This window comes from Miniopterus schreibersii, assembly GCF_964146895.1.
Source record: "Miniopterus schreibersii genome assembly, chromosome: 1".
Taxonomy (NCBI): domain Eukaryota; kingdom Metazoa; phylum Chordata; class Mammalia; order Chiroptera; family Miniopteridae; genus Miniopterus; species Miniopterus schreibersii.
In genome coordinates, this window is record NC_138101.1 from 25151668 (window position 1) to 25171957 (window position 20290).

Genomic DNA, 20290 nt, shown 5'->3' on the forward strand with positions numbered 1-20290 from the left:
TTTGACGTGCGGACGTCGGCGTGCGGCGCTCCGTCTACGGCGTTCCGGCGGGTCCGCTAGCGCCGGGTGCCCTAGGCGTCTGACGGTCTGCTTGGGTTGTGTTCGCCGCCCCCGTCGCAGCGTCTCGCAGAGAACCCGCCGCGCGCGATGGCACCGTCGCGTCCCGGGATCCTCCCCTGACGCCTCCATCGCCCGGGGGGGATGCAGCTCCTCGCGGGTCGGGGCTGGTGGCGCGGCCGCGCGTTCGCCGTGTGGGTCGCCCGGGTCGCGTGTCCCGCGCCTCCCTGGCCTCTCCGCGTGCGGACTCGCCGGGCTGCGGGCGCCTCCTGGGCCCCGGACAGGCCCTACGGCTCTGCAGGGCGCAAGGTGACCGCCGCTTCGTTTCCTCTTAGCCCGGTATTAGAGGTTGCGGGTTTGGAGTCTGAAGGGCTACCCGGGAACGCGGGCTGCCATCTGGAGGCGGGGCTGACAGCGCGGGCGCCGCCTAGGTTTCTGCATTTTCCACCTGTCACCGGTGTGACCTTGGACAAGTCACTTCCTGCGTAGCCTCGTTTGAGATGTCTGTCACTAACTCATTGTCTGTGCGAGGCGGTGTGCTAAGCGCTCTGCATCTGTGATTTTACTCCTAAAATCCTAATGGGGAAGCTGCTAGTGTCGTCTCAGTTTTCTTGTAACATATTAGCCTTGTGTCCTGGGCAAGCTACGTGACCCTTCTCTGAATGTTTCTTCATTTATTGGTTGAGATACTAATAAAACATCGAATGCCTGTTTGGGAGGCTTGCACGATAAGAAGTGCTAGGCATGCCTTAGCTCCCGTTGCAGTATCGTGTTTTACTCCAGCCAGAGCACACCTGTGTAGTCTGACGGTTCGTGTGGCTGAAGAGGGTGGGGGTTCAGCAGGTCAGAAAACTTACACTGTCTGATAACTAGAAAGGGAGACAGTTTAGAAAGAAAAGTGAAGTAATTGATTGCAAGTTATGAGTAACTGGAAAAGATAAGACTTTCCATAAAATTAATCAGCTTTGCCCATTTCTAAAATGACTGGAGTTTAAAATGAATGTATATTGCAATTGGAAGTTCTTAAATATTGTGAAATCCTGTATATCTTGAATGGTGTGGGGGGAAAATCTTACAGGCAAACGTCAGTTTTCGTTTTTTTGCAGAATTTCTTTATTCAGATAGAATTGCACCATTATTGTCTGCCTTGTTCTGGAGCATTCATATAAAGGAAACTTAAAGCTCATGAGAATGTTGTATTTCATTGTAATTTCATGAGGTTTAGGGGGCGGGGGCTGATTATAAAATACAGATTTTATTGGAAAATAAAATATTTAGAGTACCACAAAGCTCACATATTTTACTTGAATACCAGGGTTTTTTGTGTTTTTATTTTTTATTTTTAGCAGTTTGTAATGAGTCCTGGTAAAAATTAAAGAAGATGTGTGAACTAAAAACCAGGAGTTAAATTTTAAAATATTTTTGAATTTTAAGTTAATAAATAAGAACCTTTTTTGCTGATGTGATATATTTCTCTCTTCAGAGAAGTTGCTGAGTAACAAAATTATATCTAAATTAAATTTTTGAACACACTATGGGGAGCACAGATTTTTAAATAGACCTAAGTGGTGATTAAATGTGTGATGGGAACAAAGGGTTTCCTTTTTTTCAAACTTTTCTATAGCTTTTTTTTCCCCTCAAGAGTTTTTTTAGACTCTGTGTTCTAAGGCAGTTCATGAGTTTTAGGTATCTTGTGTTCTTCATTTATGAAAATAAATTCAGTTCCTCATTGATCTTCTAAGTGGTGGAAATATTATAAAGAACATTTTTTTTTAGCTAGTCACCTTTGACAGTGAAACTAACATATTTAATGAGTCATATTCTAATTCATTGCTTATGATTTGAGTTTAGCCATATATGATTTTATTGTTAGAGGAATAAAAATATAAATACAGATGCAATAAGTGAAAGTTTTCAAAGAAGACTAAAAGAATATTCTTTGAATTAGTATACTTGTTTCATATTGTGTGAAATTGGTAGTCATAAATGTAATATTTCTCCTTTCCAGGAAACAGTTGACATGTCTAGATTCCCTGTTGAAAATATTAGAAATTTCAGTATCATTGCACATGTGGATCATGGCAAAAGTACTTTAGCTGACAGGCTCCTGGAATTAACAGGTATTTTCATTTTATATATTAGATTGATGGCAATGAGCAATGATAATCACTTTTATCATGCTTTTTAAATTGGGCTTTAATCTTATATGCAGTATTGTTTCTTTTTAAAAGCCCATATAAATATTATGTTTCTTTTTATAGGGACAATTGATAAAACAAAGAATAACAAGCAAGTTCTTGATAAACTGCAAGTGGAAAGAGAAAGAGGAATAACTGTTAAAGCACAAACAGCATCTCTCTTCTATAATTGTCAAGGAAAGCAGTACCTTTTAAATCTCATTGATACACCAGTAAGTTTAATATTAATTTTGTCTGCACTGTTAAAGTGAGCCTTGTATTAATAATGCAGACAAATCCTTATTCAGTTTCTGAACTGAACAGTAAACATCTAACTTGGCCTTTTGTTTTCTCTTTGTTCTTAGGTTAGTGTAAATTGTTTCACAAACATGGGCTAAACAGAAGAAACCTACTGACTTTTTACCAAGGGGAGTCAGTAGATTTGCCATAATGCCTCTCCCTAAAAAAACTATAACTAACATTTAGAGGTATTAATATTTTTTTTTCTCAGGGCCATGTCGATTTTAGTTATGAAGTATCCAGGTCACTGTCTGCTTGCCAAGGTGTTTTACTTGTGGTTGATGCAAATGAGGCAGGTACCTTTAATTTTATATATTGTAACATACTGTTTGGTTGTTTCAAGATGTTTTCCTTAAAATATGTTTTGGAAATAGAATTTTTGTGTCTGAAAAAAATAAGATTTATTGTATTAACCAAAATCATAGGCTTTGTTCCTGTTAATTTGAAGTTTATTACACTAAAACATTTTTGTGAAATTGACTAGTTCATCTTTTAAAATTTTTAAGCTGATCAAAGGAATTGCTCAATTATAATTTTTGTTGAAATATGTCATGCATATATCCTACCAAAACCCTCAATTTTTAGCAGTTCTTAATCTGAGTTTTCCATAATCAATTTTTAGCAGAAGTTGAAAATAAATATTTATTTTTGAGGTCATTTTGGGTGATTTTAAGGTAATAATATGTGAAGTGGTAGGTTTAAAAAACATGACAGTAACATTACCAACTTCTTTTGTGTTATAAACATACCACGTAAGCATATGCAGCAGATGACCCTATAAGAACTATGATATGCTACTTAAAATAAGCATTTGATAAATTCAGTTTCTCACATACTCTTCATTCAGAATCCAGAGATTGTGTGTGTGTGTGTGTGTGTGTGTGTTAAACCTTCCCAGATTTTATCAGGGAAAGTCATTCTCTACCTTATATACATAGTACCAGGCTTTATAAACTGCATCACATGACTATATCCTATAGGCTTTGATGACATTGAGGGTCTGTGTTTCACCTTTGTGTCTCTAATGCCTAACACAGTTCCCTCCAATAAATGCTTCCTGAAGTCAAAGGAATTTCACAGAGAATATATGCATGGAAGTACATACCATAGTTTGTCTTATACCTCTGCTTTTGATGATGTGTGGAATGGTCTTGAATTACACATTTTGTGATAGATGGTAGAATGAGCATCTCAGAATCCTGTGTCTTGAATTTTCAGGGTATTCAAGCCCAAACTGTAGCAAACTTCTTTCTTGCCTTTGAAGCACAGCTATCAATAATTCCAGTCATAAACAAGGTAATTACTATGAGACAACAATGCTATTAATTACTTTACTTTCTAAAAGTAAATTTAGTGTGTGAATATCAAATGTGCTTTTTCTTTATATGGGGGACCTTCAACTACTTATTAAATATATCGGTGGGCTTTATTTCTTTGAATTGCATGTGACAGAATTGTAACTCAGACTCATATAGCCTTGCATGCAGCTGAAAAGATAGTTTCCCTAAATTACGTGGAGTGATGGAGGGCCGTTTCTGTAGGAAAGGCATGGATGCATAGCAGCTAAAATGTGTCTGTTACACTAAACTGTATACAGGAAAAGAAAAGGAGCTTGTGATCTAGGAGGAAACAATATAATACATGAAATATAACAAGTGCTAAACTGAGCACAGTGAATAAACCTTAACTTTTATATTTTAAATTAATAAATTAAGAATTTTAATTTAAAAATCTGAATTGCATTCATTATATTTTTTTATATTGGAGTTAAGTTTAAAAGAAGCAAGATTGACCCATAAGTAAAACAGTTTGTTGTTCCAAGTTATATCTAACTTAACTTATAAAATCAGTTTACATGGCATTAATTGATAAATTGTTATTGAACTCTTCTTCCTTTAGTCGATAACTGCTTAAATTTTTTGCATGATCTGCTGTCTGCTTTTTAGTGTATTGCCTATACCTAGGTTATTTTAATACTTTTGAAAGAAAAATCATAGAGGGGTCAGTTATGCTTTTAATTATCTCCAAAGACTATTATTTAATATGTAAGACATTTTATTTTTATTACATTAAAACATAATGAATTCTCTTTTTTAAGATAGATCTGAAGAATGCTGATCCTGAAAGGGTTGAAAAGCAAATTGAAAAGGTGTTTGATATTCCAAGTGATGAATGTATTAAGGTAAAAATACTTTTTTTTCAAGACTTGCTTATAATTTTGAAAATCTCAGATAATTGGCCTAAGTGAACTTTTAGATTATTTGATAGTCCATCATTATATAATGTTTTTATAGTTTTACAAAGTTCTTTTTACTAATATTTTATTTGATTCTCACCAAAAACTCTTTATTACATGGTTAGGACAAATAGGAATTATTCTTGCAATATATTTGAAAGAACTGGCTCAAAGATTTATCACTTTTTTAAGATTACAGATCTAGTTAGCTAAGACTAAAATATGTCTTCTGCAATGCATTGCAATATTATTTTTTTGTGCCATTTTTCCCTATGTAAATATTTTTTTTGAAGAGCAGGTTCAAACTAATTTCAAGGCATTTGTACATATTCTTGGAATCGACAAATAACTTTTTTTTTTAAATAAAAGAGCTAGATAGAGTAATAATCTTAGGAAACAACAGATGTTTATGTCAAAGTTAATACTATATTTTAAATTTAAACTTTTAAATTTATCTCTCTCATGCTGGTTTGGGTGTTAAATAGCCACAGCCAAACTGCAGTGCTACATGCTGGTGTATTATGTATGTCAGTGTAACACTATAATGTCTAGCTTCCACTTTCAATCTTGTTTGAATTTTGCAAAAGCAAGTTTTGGGTGATGAGTGTTTTTTGTTTGTTTAACCTTAACACAATGAATTATTGCATACAACTTGATAATGACTGAAAAAGCAACATTTTTTTTTCTTGCATACACACACACACACACACAAACACAGGATTCAATGGTTTTTAATCTGAAGTGGGTCCTATTATAAGGCAGACCTGGCATTTTGGTTTCATAACTTGGATAATGTTATATTGAAGTCTAATTAACCATTCTAATTTTAATACATCTTTACAAAATTCATGCAGATACTTATTTGGTATGTGCCAGCTAGGGTCACAGCAGTGAACAGGACAGACAAGATCCCATCTCACTGTGTTTATATTCTATTTGGGGAGGCAGTCATTAAATAAGAAAAGAAAGAAGTAAGCATAATAATTATTGAATGAGACAGCTGCTGTTAAGGAAATTCATTCAACAAAATGTTTCAGGTGGAATACCGTAGTTAACAGTGGAAAAATCTTTTTTTTTCTCAGTGAGATGTGATGCAGAATAACTTAGGGAAGGCCTCTGATGAACTAAGACCCGAAGGAAGTAAGAGCTGAGAGAGTTGCACTCTGGGAAAAGGAAAGCATAAGTGTAAAAGGCTTGGCATGTTTGGCAAGGATTGATACGCTCAAGGAACAAAAGGGAGGCAAGTTAGATGAGATGGCTTTGTAGGCGTGGGCAGGAATCAAGTCATGCTGGGACTTACCGTGCTACAGGGTTTGAAAATTATTCTGAGATAGAGTATTTTAAAGCAAGAGAGTAAATAAACTGATCATTCAGGTTGCCTTACAGAGAATGGGTTGGAAAAGAGTAAGAAGACATAGGGAAAACCAGCTTGCAGTAATAGTCGAAGTGCAAAATGGTAGTGGCTAAGGATGTGATGGTGATGTTGGAGAAGTGGGCAAATTTGATGTATATTTTGTAGATATAATAGATTTGCTCATGAGTTACATGTAAGGAAGTGAGATAAAGGGGATAATCAGGGTTTGAACAACTAATCAAATATGGGTATTAAAATGGAGAGGACCTGAGGAGAAACAGATATAGGGGGAAAGTAAAATGCTCGTTTTTGGTAATAGTAGGTTGAAATGTCTATTACACATTTCACTAGCATGTATGTGCTATTGAGGCCATGGAAATGGATGCAGTTTCCTAGGGGGAAAGTGTAGGTAGAGAAGTCCTGGAAGTCAGACTACATTATTTTCAGTTTTTACCGTGTTATGAATAAGAGCTTGAGAAGGATTAGAGAGAGTATGATTCAGAATAGGAGTGTGGGAAGGTTGAGTTTTTAAGGAAGTGGGAATAATTCTCAGGTTGTAATAAGAGAGAAGGCAAAGAGGGTGCAGATGGCTTTGTATATTTGGGTAAGGAAGTTTTTGATGTTTTCTGTTCCCTTAAGTGAGAGGCAGAGTTGTCAACAGAGAGGGGAATATGAGTAGATTGAAGGAAGGAAGGTGGGACTGCTAGGAAGTGTTAACTAAGTAGTGAGATCTATGGTCATGAATTCAGAAGAAACTAGCCAAACCAGTTACTTGATTTTTCTGCAGCAGTGTTAAGCTGCTCTGGTCATAAGCATAGAAGAGGCATGTAGTTGGATGCAGCCACAGTTGAGGTTTTACCATCTGCTTATGATTTAGAGTAGCAAGTGGTTGAATAGTAATTATAAATTAGTGGACCTTGGGGTCTCAGCCTGGAAAGGAAGGAGCAGAGGACTAATGGATAATTTTAAAAAGTATTTCATTCAGTGGATTAGAGGTGGTGATGTTAAAGGATTGTTCAAACAAGGTACTAGAGTCTAGAGCAGCAGTTCTCATTAGAAGTTAATTTTGTCCCCCAGGAAACATTTGGTAATGTCGGGAGGCATTTTTTGTTGTCATGACGATGTGGGACAGTTTGTGCTACTAGCATCTTGTGGATAGGTAAGATTCCATGGATGCTGTTAAACATCCTACAGTGCACAGAACATGCCCTAAAACACATTTGTTCAGCCCCAAATGTCTTTATTGCTGAGTTGGGAAACTGATCTAGAGGGAGTTTGAAGGGTAAGAGGTGTTATTTAGGGAATGAAGTTTTGAAATCACGATTTCAGAAACAGTCCAGTTACTGGTGGTGGCAAAGGTCAGTCATGCGCATGTGCTTTGAGTCTTTTGGCTTTCTCAGTAAGAGAACAATAGTAGTAATGTGCCTTATATTTACCTGTATACCATCCACATACATTGCTTATTCTATCCACACAACAACCTTGAGATTTAGGCAAAATATAAATAACCACTTCATGTATCAGATGAAGAACTTGAAGCTCAAAGAAGTATGTATGGGTCAAAGCCATACATTCCAGGCAGTCATGATTGTTACCTGGAGTTTTTGAACTCTTAGTCCACTGCTCTTTCAACACTGTGATCAGAATGCTTTTGAAATTTAATCCAAGAACCATAGAAACACCTAACTGTACTTAAAGGACATTTGTCAATATACTGTATGTTTTGTGCTTCCTTTTACCGTGTTCTTCAAATTGATAGCTGTTAGAATTTTCTTTATTCCAATTATAAAGTTCCATCAGCTAGATAGAAGAAAGATAGTTTTAAGTTTAAATGTTTATGTATATATTTTTAGATTTCTGCTAAGCTTGGAACAAATGTTGAAAGTGTTCTTCAGGCAGTCATTGAAAGAATACCCCCGTAAGTCTTTTGCTATTTTTATACTGTTTGTTTATCTTTAATAGTACAAAAAGCATCAATTTGCTCTGTTATTTTAGCTTAGTATATATACAGTAAATACACTCTTGTGGTCAAAGAAAATAAATTTTTAATATTTTAGTAATATATATAGAAGGCAAATACAGTACAGAAAAATGAGAGAAAAAATGATGATAGGGATCTGTCCTTAATGATCATTGTAGGAGACTTGAATATATTTACAATTTTTGTTCTTTGCTTTAATTTCAGACAAATATATCTCATCAGTTTTATAAGTAATTTTAAAATAATCATTTATTTAAAACTTGAGGTTGAATTAAAACTAATATAAAAATAGACATTACACCTTATTTTATAGAAAAATCTTTTTATTTTGGCTGTTATTGTGAACCTTTCTCCACTACTAGAATAAATTAAGCATAGTATTTGAGTTAAAAAGTAGGCATTTTATTATTAAGGTTTTAATTTACTATTTTTGTTTTTACTTCTTTTCAATAGTCCTAAAGTACATCGCAAAAGTCCCCTGAGAGCGTTGGTATTTGACTCCACCTTTGACCAGTATAGGGGTGTGGTAGCCAATGTAGCATTATTTGATGGAGTGGTTTCCAAAGGAGACAAAATTGTATCTGCACATACTCAAAAGACATATGAAGTTAATGAAGTAGGAGTTCTGAATCCTAATGAACAGCCAACTCATAAACTGTAAGTAATCTGCATTAGTAATTAAAATACACTTATATGTGTTTCTATCTCATCCTTTCTCAACTTGATATACTTAGAATGATCCCAATTTGTTTCCTTATCTGTAAAAATAAAGATACTGAACCAGGTGACTATTAATGGGTCACAGTTGATAGTTTAATGCTGTATGTCTAAAACTAGCACATTTTGCTCATTACATTTTTATTTAATTGAGAGTCATAAAGTAGTTCATCTTAATTTTACTCAAGTATTTCAAAAGTCTGTCTATATTCTGCATATATGTCATACATTAACCAGTACTGCAGTGTGTTATCATGTAGATTTGCTTAAAAAAAAACTTAAGCTAAAATACTTAATAGTGTTTTACACTATAAGAAGTGTTTTATGTTTCTGCAGTTTCACTATGTTTACATTATATTTACCTGGAGTTTAATATGCAAAAGTGGGCACAGTCATAAAAAAGGCCTTAGACTTATTGTTGGTAATGGATTTTAAGGCATGGTATGTTCTTTCACTGATAATCCTCAGAGTTGAGAATTGATATGTAGCACTTAGTTTCAGTTTCATGAGGTTTTGTTTGGAAAGTGATCATTTCCTGGAAAGGTGGAGCTTATTGTGGGTATGCACTTGAAACATTAAAGCAGTAAATATTTCCATATAATAATTTTATTTAGATATGCAGGACAGGTGGGCTATCTGATTGCTGGGATGAAAGATGTCACTGAAGCACAAATAGGAGATACATTATATTTACATAAACAACCAGTGGAGCCCTTGCCTGGGTTTAAATCAGCGAAACCAATGGTATTTGCAGGTGAGGAGCTCACAAAGTCAAAGGATGAGGGTCCATTTATTCTGTCAATTGAAATAAAGATTACTAGAAATACTCATTTTAAATACCAGCTAATTCCAGGATACTCTGTTTGTTTTTTGTGTGTGTACTATTTACATGTTAGCTAATTTCATATGTATAGTAAAAGTTTGTGTGGGAGATAATTTCCTAAATTTTTTTTAGAACTTCTGAAGAAACAAGCTCTGTTATATGAAAGAGCATAGCAATGTGAATTTGCAGCTTGTTTCCTTAGAGAGTAGGTCATTATATTTGAAATATTTTTCTAATTAGTTTATTACTGAGTACCTTCCCTTTAGCTGGCCTTTCTTTAATATTGTACTAGTGTAGACTTGGCAGAGAACAGTGTCACCTCACATGTGTATAACTGCATAACCTTTTACTACTGTGTGGAATTATAGACATTTGAAAAAGGAAGACCTGATCGAAGGTCATCAAGTTACTCTGCTGGGTGTCCATCCAGCCCTTGTTTTTCTCTCTTAAGTAGCGCTCATTGCAAATTATGAACCTTTTTTATCCCTATGGTTAGGCAAAGTCAGTCATTTGTATTTTGGAGGAATTGAGAGGTGAGGACTTCTCAGTGAATTGAAAACAGCAAAATTTATCTTTGATTTTAATGGGTGATCTGCCGTAGAGAGTTAAGAAATCAGTGTAGTTTTCTTTCCTACTCCTGTTTTTTATGTTAATGGAGTCTCATTTGTGGTTGTGGAATGTCTTCCACTTTTGTTTCTTGAAATAAACACAATGTCTTTTCCTAGGCCTAATTCCTATGGTTCTTTTTTGTTTTCCTTATATTTTTCCAAAATCATAAAAACATCACTTGCAATGTGAATCCAATTATAAATTCATTAAGGCTGTGAAACTTGCAAGATACTTTAAAGTCAGTGTAACCTAATATTCTTATTTTTTTTTTTAGCAAACTAATATTTTGGTGAATGAAATATAAGGAAGTTATTTAAAAGCTAAATGATTAATTTTGATCTTGGAAGCATTGGCTGCTTTTCACATGTGATAATTAGAAATTCTTATGTCCTCAGGAATGTACCCTGTAGATCAGTCTGAATATAATAACCTGAAGAGTGCTATAGAAAAACTGACTTTAAATGACTCCAGTGTGACAGTTCATCGGGATAGTAGCCTTGCCCTAGGTGCTGGCTGGAGGTAAGATTCAATTACATTGTAGGGTTCCATGTTTATTGAAAAGTACAATTTAAGTGGTTTATTGCTCTTGGTTTATTCCTGAAGATAAGTTCATGTTAGTGTAAAGTAAAATTAAACAATAAATATCTGCTTATTTCACACTGTGGGTTCATATTCTATAGGTAACTTTTATAGCAATTTTAAATATAATCCCAATGGAATACTGGAATTTTATTTAATGAAGTTATGCTAGAATTTAATTTTGATGTGAATAGCTTGAATCACTCATTTGATACCACCCCTTCCCCACAATGTAACAATATATTCATCAAAGAAAATAGAGTCCAGGGTCATAAACATTTTGGAGTTTGGCTTTTTCTCCCCCAGATTGGGATTTCTTGGACTTTTGCATATGGAAGTTTTCAACCAGCGACTGGAGCAAGAATATAATGCTTCTGTTATTTTGACGACTCCTACTGTTCCATATAAAGCTGTTCTTTCATCAGCAAAATTGATAAAGGTACTACTGTGAATCAGATACAAGGGAAAACTGTGTGTGTGTGTGTGCACACACACGCAGAATGCAAAAGAAACTTCGTACACCATTAGCTGACTATTAAAACTAAATATTTTGATTAAAGCAATAAAAATAGAATTACATGATGATTAATGATGGAGAATCTGTGTGAGAAATAATTTATGCAGCATTTTACTTGATAAAATATCCACATTATCAATACTAGTCTGTTACTGAATTAGTAATCAAAATACTGTTCTAAATCCAGTGCAAAGATGAAGAATATAGTTTTGGTCATAAGTAATTTATTGCAAATGAAGCATTCATTCCTACCTGGCTATAGGAAATTTTAGATTTTAAGTTAATGCTGGAGAAAGTATTGTATTCCATCGAAGTGGCAATCTGTTTATTTTAAAGAATTTTAACTTTGACATTTGTAAGTATTTTCCAACAAGATAACTTAGGAAACTGATTATGATGCCTTATAAGGGGTAGAATGAAATTTATTCTAATGTCACACTTTTGTAAATGGTACGTGAAATGCATTTAGTAAATGTGAATCACCAGAATGTATTGCTTATTAATATTAAATGATTATAATTGGAGGATTTTTAAATCTAAAGAATGTTAACATAATATTCTACCCTTTAAGGATTCTGTTGTTTTTATTCCAACAAATGCAACAGCAAAATAAATTCTAACATATACTGTAAATTAAAACATGGTAATTATTTACTAAGATTCCTTTTTAAATATTGGTCATCTTTATTTTTAGGAATTCAGAGAAAAGGAAATTACAATCATCAATCCTGCACAGTTCCCTGATAAATCCAAAGTAACAGAATATTTGGAGCCAGTTGTTTTGGGCACCATTATAACACCAGATGAATATACTGGAAAAATAATGATGCTTTGCCAGGTATAAATGTAATAGAGTTTAACATAAAAGTAAACTTTAGTCCTCTCAAGCAATTTTGAAAGATTTCTCTCTGTGGAGAATACTGAATTTATAACAAATATTCATAAAGATCTATATTTACATATGTACATACATGTACATATAGAGATATGTATGTATGTATACATATGGATGTAGAAATATGTGTGTGTGTATATATATTTTTTAAAGTTACTTTGAGCTCTGGTCTGGTAGCTCAGTTGGTTGAAGCATCATCCTATACACCAAAAGTCTTGTGAGTTTGATTCCCGGTCAGGGCACATACCCAGGTAGTGGGTTCAGTCCCTGGTCCAGCTGCACCCGGTAGACAACCCAATAGATGTTTCTCTCTCACATCAATGTTTCTCTCTCTATCTCCCCCTTTCTCTCTCTCTAAAAATCAATAAAAAACATATTCTCAGGTGAGGATTACAAAAAATATTTTTATTTTAAATAAGAAAAATAGAGCCAGGATTTTGATCAGCTTTGTTAATTGACTAAATATTTTAGCCCAAAGGAAAGGAATTTGATGCTTATTTATCCTGAGTAGCTAAAAGTATAATTTCTTTTAGACTTTTTGAGTATTTGATATTGAATAGTGTGAAATGCTATAGTAGGATTTGACAGACCTTTAATTAGAAGGTTTCTATTCTGCTTTAGTTCTCACCACATTGTAATAAGTGACTTATTCCAAAAACTGGATATAGTAACAGTCATCAAAAAATACCTCTCTGAAATACCACGACATATATTAGAGAGAACTCTCAAATGATGACTGGTGGACTTAAATTTTAATTCTGTTATCATAAACTAGATTATAGCTTTGGTCAGTCAGTTAATTTCCCTGGACCCAAGATGTTTATTTGTAAAATATGAAATTAGAACTTTGACTTTACTTGTAGTTACATTTGACTTATTGTTAAATGATATACTTTTATAATTTAAAAAGATAAAGTTGTTAAGTACAAAGGATTAAAAGCTTTGGTATATACTATAATTGAAATACAAAATGATTTTCCTGGTATTATAAATACTGCTTGCAAGTTTTTACTAGGCCACTAAAGAAGTACTCCTTCACTTGGTCCCCTCCTTATCAGCATTTGTAAGGAAATATTTAAGTTGGTAATTGGCATCTGTCTATCTTTGTTTCAAATCATTAGTTGAATAGGTGATCCATTAAACACATTTTTTCCTGCCCCTTTTAGGCACGAAGAGCAGTTCAGAAGAATATGGTGTTTATTGATCAAAACAGAGTTATGCTTAAATATCTCTTACCTTTGAATGAAATTGTGGTAGATTTTTATGATTCTTTGAAATCCCTGTCTTCTGGATATGCTAGGTAATTTAATGCGCAATTCAGATATTTAATTTTTTTTGAAATATTGACCAGCAAGAGTATCTTGCTCTCACTTTATATTTGCATAGCACTTAACATGGTATCTTTCATACAGAAAATGCTTGATAATGTTTGTTGAAGAAAGAAAGAATTTTAGCAACACTGTAGGCAGTAGTCTGGTTTTAGAGAGAATATCACCTCGCAGCCTTAGTGGTTTAGAAACCAAACATTTGCAGCCTTAGGTACCAGCTTGTTTTAAAATTATGGCAATAGGAATATATATATTCTTGTTCATAATTGGACAGATATGTAAGCATAATTGAAAATTTCTTTCATTAGACTTCCATTTTGTAAGTTAAATCTGTGTTTTAATTAGTGTTGTAAGCTTTGACCATTTAATATTAATAGGTGACAATAAGTGCTTATGTTGTGCTAGGCTAGGCTGTGTTCTACACATTTTCATGCTCTAGGTACTGTTCAAGCGCTTTACAGTTATATATTAACTCATTCTATCCTCAAAAAAATCCTGTGAAGGATCAAACTAAACCATATCTGAAATCCATAAGTCTCCCTTATTAATAATGGCTGTTTGTCAATGCCATAGCATTTATTTAATGGGAAATAGAAAACTAAACAGTAACTCAACTTACAAATCCGAGAATGACCCGTTAGTATATACTATTGTTTACAGCCAGCCAGTGCTGAGAGTGAATGTTGGGAAGGTGACATTTGCTTTCAATGGTCCATTTTCCTAGACTGGCTTACCAGTCTCTTTTCCTTCCTCCTTTAGAGCATGCTCCCCTGCCTTCTTTGCCCCTCAAAAATGTAAAAAAATGATGAAGTTTGTTTCTTATTGTGATCATTTAGATTCATCTGAAATGTATATGTAATATTTGGATGGAAAGTTAAATTTTGGGGGGGGAGGTATGGCAGTGTAGAAAAAAGATGTTTTGAAAAGAAAAATATGTAACCTATTAATTGGACATTTTTCCTTATTAGTTTTGATTATGAAGATGCAGGCTACCAGACTGCAGAACTTGTAAAAATGGATATTCTACTGAATGGAAATATTGTAGAGGAGCTAGTAACTATTGTACACAAGTAAGTTAAATAGAAACTAATCATGGAATGGGAAAGTAACCACTTTGACATATATTTATTTAGTTATTGGTTGCTCTATTTTATTTGACGGCTATATTTTGAAAACTTAAAAGTAATTAAATTCCCCTGTACTAGTTTTTTCTTCCATTCTTTTTCCATGCTTCTCTTTCCAAATTGTTAAAATATAAAAGGAGCCTGGAGTTTTGATAGTCAAAAATTGTAGTGTCCTGGGAAGAAATGTTTCCCTTACCAAGTAAGATAAAGTAAATGTTTTTTCAAACTTTATGATAGATTTAGAGTTGAGAATAAAGAGTTTGTTATGTTCATAATAAATTTATAATAACGAAAAATGAAATACCCTAGAAGTTCAAGAAATAGCAGATTGGTTAGAATAAATTATGGAGCACTTGTATAATCTGTTTTAAGCCATTAAGACTATACTGTGAATTATTTTTTAGTGACATGAAAATGCCTATTAAATAAAATGGTAGAATAAACTGTAATGCGAACTGTAAAAAAAATATATGTATGTAGAAAAATAACTAGAAGAATATATATTTAACAAACATTCTAAAACATTTAACAGTGGTTTTGTATGGGCGAGGGGAAGGACATCAAGAATGGTTTTTATTCTCTCATGTATGTTTTTCTACATTTTCTGTAATCATGTTATTTTTGCAATCAGAGAAGTCATTGATTTAGAGAGTAAATGATGTTTATGATAAACGAGTTACATTTGAACCTCCTTAAGTAATCACCTTTACGTTGATTATGCGTATAGGCTAGAAAGTTACTTAAACATTCTTATATTTAGTATAAGTAAATACTTGAATTTTCTGATTCAGAGACAAAGCATATACTGTTGGCAAAGCCATATGTGAACGTCTGAAGGATTCTCTTCCTAGGCAGCTGTTTGAGATAGCAATTCAAGCTGCCCTTGGAAGTAAAATCATTGCAAGAGAAACGTGAGTTGAAATTCATTTTTGTTCCTAGTCGGTTTTAGAAATGATATATTCATAAAAATGAAATATTGAAAAATTTAATGTTAATATTGGCCTAAGCCAGTGATTTTCAGTGGGTGTGCTGCAAGAATTTTTAAAACATGCAATCCCTGACTATTTAGTCAGGGACACTGACCTTTTTTCCCTTAGATTGTCAAATAAATAAAAAAAGACAACAGCCAACGCAACAGCCATCTGGTGTGAATGAATCAAAATTATACCTTGTGTGTGTGTGTGTGTGTATGTCAGATCAGCAAAAAATTTATTTTTTGGTGTGCTGCAGAATTTTAGTAATTAGTTTGTGTGCGCCATGAGATGAAAAAGGTTGAAAATCACCGCCCTGAGGTTTACTACTACTTGTAGAAACATTAATCTGCTCTAAATTCCATTAATTTAAGTGATGACTGTTACTTTTAATTATTTACATAACACTTTTGGGTGATATTTACATTTATTAATAGTATATATGGGTTTGAGGAATTGTTTTATTTCTCATTTTATTGAATGGCTATTGAGTTTCCTGGGTAAGAAATTTCTGTAGAGTTTCTATGGTTTTAATCCCTTCAAGTAGATTATAAATTAATAGGAACTGAAACTAAAAAGGTTTTGGAGATACTCTTCCAAAAGACAAAATTAAGTTACAATTACTACTCGAAGCATCCCTCAGAGGTAGTCAGGTTGTATACTGGAAGGTGAGAGAGGAATGCTAATCTCATGGTACACTTTTACATTCTAGAATACAGACTTCACATGTGATACAGGAGACATGGAAGATAGGCTAATTTGTGTAGGAAACGTCTTTTTCATGACACATGATGCCCAAATCAGATCATTGAAGAAACTGCCCTACTAGTAATAGAAAGTGCAGGAAGTATCTTGCAGCAATTTCTTATTTTTACCCCCTTGATTGTCAACACTTCTGGGAAATCGGAAGTACCTCCTCAGTTGGAAATTGCTCTTCAGTTCTAGTTTAAGCCAAACCTAATGTATCAGTAGTGGTGAAATACAACCATGATTTTTATATAGTCTTGGAATAAATTTTATGCCAATATTTGCAACAAATTTAATTTTCTAACCATTTTGCTTTAGAGTTGGTTATTTTGCGTTTCATGAATACCCAGAAATTAGGCAGAATGAAGTTGATTACCTGGGAACATCCTGGAAAGTGCAGTTTAGATAGTTAGCAAACATTAGTGTGTTGAGGTAAACAATAAAGAAAAATTCGATTTGTGTATCTTATGGAATACATAAAAGTGGAGCTACTTTCAAATTTCTTATCCTCCAAAATTCTTAGCAACATTATAGAAATAGATTATAACTACTTGAATGGATATATTAAAATTTTGTTTGCCTTAAAGTGGGTTCTATGAAACTAATATATTGTTCTTTATATTCCTAGTCAGTATTGACCCACATTAGGTGGAGTTAGTAATGAAATAATAACCATTATTTAATTAATTATTTTGGAAGTAGAAATGGTAGTATTTATAAGTTGAGCCAGAAATGACCTCCTATAATTCTTATAATCAAAGTCATATCATGCTTGAATTTGACTTCATCAATGCTACCCACAAGTCTTGACCATTTTTATTTTTAATAAAATATATGTTGGTACTCATGTTGAATTCATTTTCTATTTTATCCCAAATACATGAAAATAAAATGCAACACTATTTGAGTTACCTAATTAATTACAACAGTTTTACATAGGTCTAACATGATTATTTAAATCTTGAATAAAGAGACTTTGAAATTAAGTACTTTTAAACAGTATAATGAAGTTATATACTTACACAATATTTTATCTTTTACAGTGTGAAAGCCTACAGGAAAAATGTTTTGGCAAAATGTGTACGTACCTACCTGTGTTCTACTTTGTAATAATCTACTTTATGAGTTTAAAATTAAGGGGGTATAAATATATTGGTTTCCATTGTTGGTTTTTATAATACCCTTTATTTTGTCTTCAAGTTTTCTTTTTAAATTGGTAAATTCCAGCTTGACTATGATAGCATGTTCATTTTGATCATGGTCTTAAATATTTTTTCATCTTATTTATAAAAATTTCCTTATATGGAAAACTATCTAAGAAAGTATTTTATAACAGTTGGGAACAGGTTATCAAGTCTTGTTGATCGAATTTATAAGGAAAGATTTTGAAGACAGTGTCTAAACAGTGGGAAGAGTATGGGATTGAGACCCATGTCTCCTGCCCTGCTTTGCTGTCTCATCTATTTAAAAAAGTATTCTTAGCTCAGTTATTATGAGAAGCAAATGATAAATGCTATTTCTAAATCCTTTGCATAGGGACTGATACATTTATGCCTATGTAAGTTTCTGTATTATACTACAGCTATATAACCCAAAATGTCAAGCCTTGAATCAGTAAGTAGATTGTTAGTTGTTCCTTGGTGCGTAATGTAGTACTGGGTTTCCTTGAGATCGTCATCTTCATCCAAAAGTAAATAAAGCCTTTATCATTCTTGAAGGCAGTAAAACTGGGCTCTGCCAGGAAGAGGACCAGAGAGGTATCTTTGCAGATATTTTCCTCAGGGACTCATGCATGATAATTGCAAGGTTGTATCGAAGTCGCTGTGTAATTGTATGATGATTTTTCTACTGAGGGATTTGGACTTCCAATTTTTAAAATATTTTTCAGTATGGTGGTGATATTACCCGAAAAATGAAGCTTTTGAAGAGACAAACAGAAGGAAAGAAAAAACTGAGGAAGGTTGGCAACGTTGAAGTTCCAAAGGATGCTTTTATAAAAGTTCTGAAGACACAGCCTGATAAATAACTGGTGCGAAATATAAGGAATTTTTATGAATTAAAACTTGTGTGTCCTTTAGTTTTCCTTATAAATTTATAATACATTGACAACAGAATGAAAATTATAAAATTTGCTTGTTGCTTTCAGGGTTTTCATGTATAAATAACCTACTGGCATTTCTTTGAAGGGAAGTAGTGAGTGGGTAAGAGCTTGGACTCTGAAGCCATTTGTCTGGTTTCAATTTCTGTTCCACCACTTACTAGCAAACTAAATTACTTACCTCTCTTAGTCTGTTTACAATTTAGTAAAATCAGATTATACTATTACTTACCTCCATAGGTTGTTAAATAAGATAATACGGTTATCTCAGAAGAGTGCATGAGACATAGTAAGTGCTCAATAAATCTTAACTATTTTGTTCTCATATTTTTTTCTGACACTAAAAAGACCCCATATTTAAATATCTAGTTCAATCCCATGATAGAAAATGTTTTCAAAATCACCATAAGTAACAATTTGTTGTTAGCTGGATAAATTCAGATGATATATGTCAGTTATTAAGTCAGATAACATACTAGCTAGGTGTGCTCTAGTTTTTGATAAAATTTTTATGTTACTTTGACACTAGACGGTTTATATACAGGGTGGGACAAAAGTAGGTTTACAGTTTATATGGAAAATAATACAATAATTAATAATACAAGAATAAACTTTGTTTCATGTAATTACAACACTAAACCTACTTTTGCCCCACCCTGTATACCTCTAAGTTATAATAAGGGTAGGCGCTGTCTTATTTATAGGGGTTTGGTATCAGCGGCAGCGGTAACTAACAGTTTAATAATTACCGTCTAGATTTCATAATTGAGACTGAGCTTTAGAGTGGTCACTTACTTGAGGACACACAGCCAGAGGTAAATGGTTGTCTTACTTCAAAGCATATGCTTTTAACTCCCATGTTTACTCAGTCAGTGAACAAACCAGAGGGCAGATTGTATTACTGTAAAACTTAAAATACAGTTGGACCCTTGAACAATGCAGGAGTTAGGGGTGCTGATCACCCGCAGTCGAAAATCCATGCTTAACTTAAATTGGCCCTCTGCATATGCAGGTCCAGTTGCCAGTTGACCCTTAAACAATGCCAGTTCGAACTGCACAGGCTAATTGAAAAAAAATCTGCTTATAAGTGGGCCCACCCAGTTCAAACCCAGGCTGTTAAGAGTCAAGTGTAATTTACCTATTGATTTTTGTCTTCTGTTTTACTGAATGGGATGAGGTAAATGTCTTTTAAGGATAAGAATATCAATGAATTTTATACCATGGTTATTACAACATGATCATTTTAATTATAAATTAAGGTAGTGGGAATTTACTTAAAATTGTATATAGGGGGTGTCTGGCCAGGGTGGCTCGGGTTTAGCGTCGATCTGTGAACCAGGAGGTAGTGGGATTGATTCCGGGTCAGTGCACATGCCCAGGCTGCAGGCTTGATCCTCCGGTAGGAGGCGTGCAGGAGGCAGCAGATCAATGACTCTCATCATGTTTCTGTCTCTCTCCCTCTCTCTTTCCCTCTCCCTGAAATCAATAAAGACATATTTTTTTTAAAAAAGTATATATAGGGTGTTAAATAACTTGTGATTTAGTCCTAAATTAGCTCAGATATCTCCCCCCCCACCCCACCCTTCTAGCTCTAGTAAAATGGATGAAATATAAGACTCCATGACAACAGTATTTTGGAAAATGGCACTATATTTGAAACTGGAAAAGCATGTAAATACAGTTTAAACAAAGTGTTCTGCTCTACCATTATTGTTAGGGAAAAGTTATACGTCGGTACTGGGCACATAGTATGCACCATGTATCTTTAGTTTTTGTG

At 33.8% G+C, this 20290-nt stretch overlaps 1 protein-coding gene across 3 annotated transcripts; it reads left to right on the forward strand.

Moving 5' to 3' along the window:
- Positions 1 to 8: 8 nt before the first annotated feature.
- Positions 9 to 20017, forward strand: GUF1 (GTP binding elongation factor GUF1). Of its 3 annotated transcripts, none has more exons than XM_081139256.1 (17): positions 9 to 366; positions 2066 to 2177; positions 2319 to 2467; positions 2746 to 2826; positions 3753 to 3830; positions 4633 to 4716; positions 7978 to 8042; positions 8559 to 8762; positions 9437 to 9576; positions 10650 to 10773; positions 11140 to 11272; positions 12045 to 12188; positions 13412 to 13545; positions 14542 to 14643; positions 15489 to 15608; positions 17459 to 17495; positions 18304 to 20017. In XM_081139256.1, exons 1-17 carry the CDS (start codon positions 202 to 204, stop codon positions 18439 to 18441), a joined length of 2010 nt encoding a protein of 669 aa, XP_080995382.1. In that variant the 5' UTR covers positions 9 to 201; the 3' UTR covers positions 18442 to 20017. The 3 variants fall into 3 exon arrangements, with proteins under 3 accessions (XP_080995382.1, XP_080995383.1, XP_080995384.1); XM_081139257.1 differs by having other exon boundaries at positions 28 to 366; positions 2746 to 2830; XM_081139258.1 differs by lacking the exons at positions 9 to 366; positions 2066 to 2177; positions 2319 to 2467 and having other exon boundaries at positions 2600 to 2830.
- Positions 20018 to 20290: the final 273 nt, after the last annotated feature.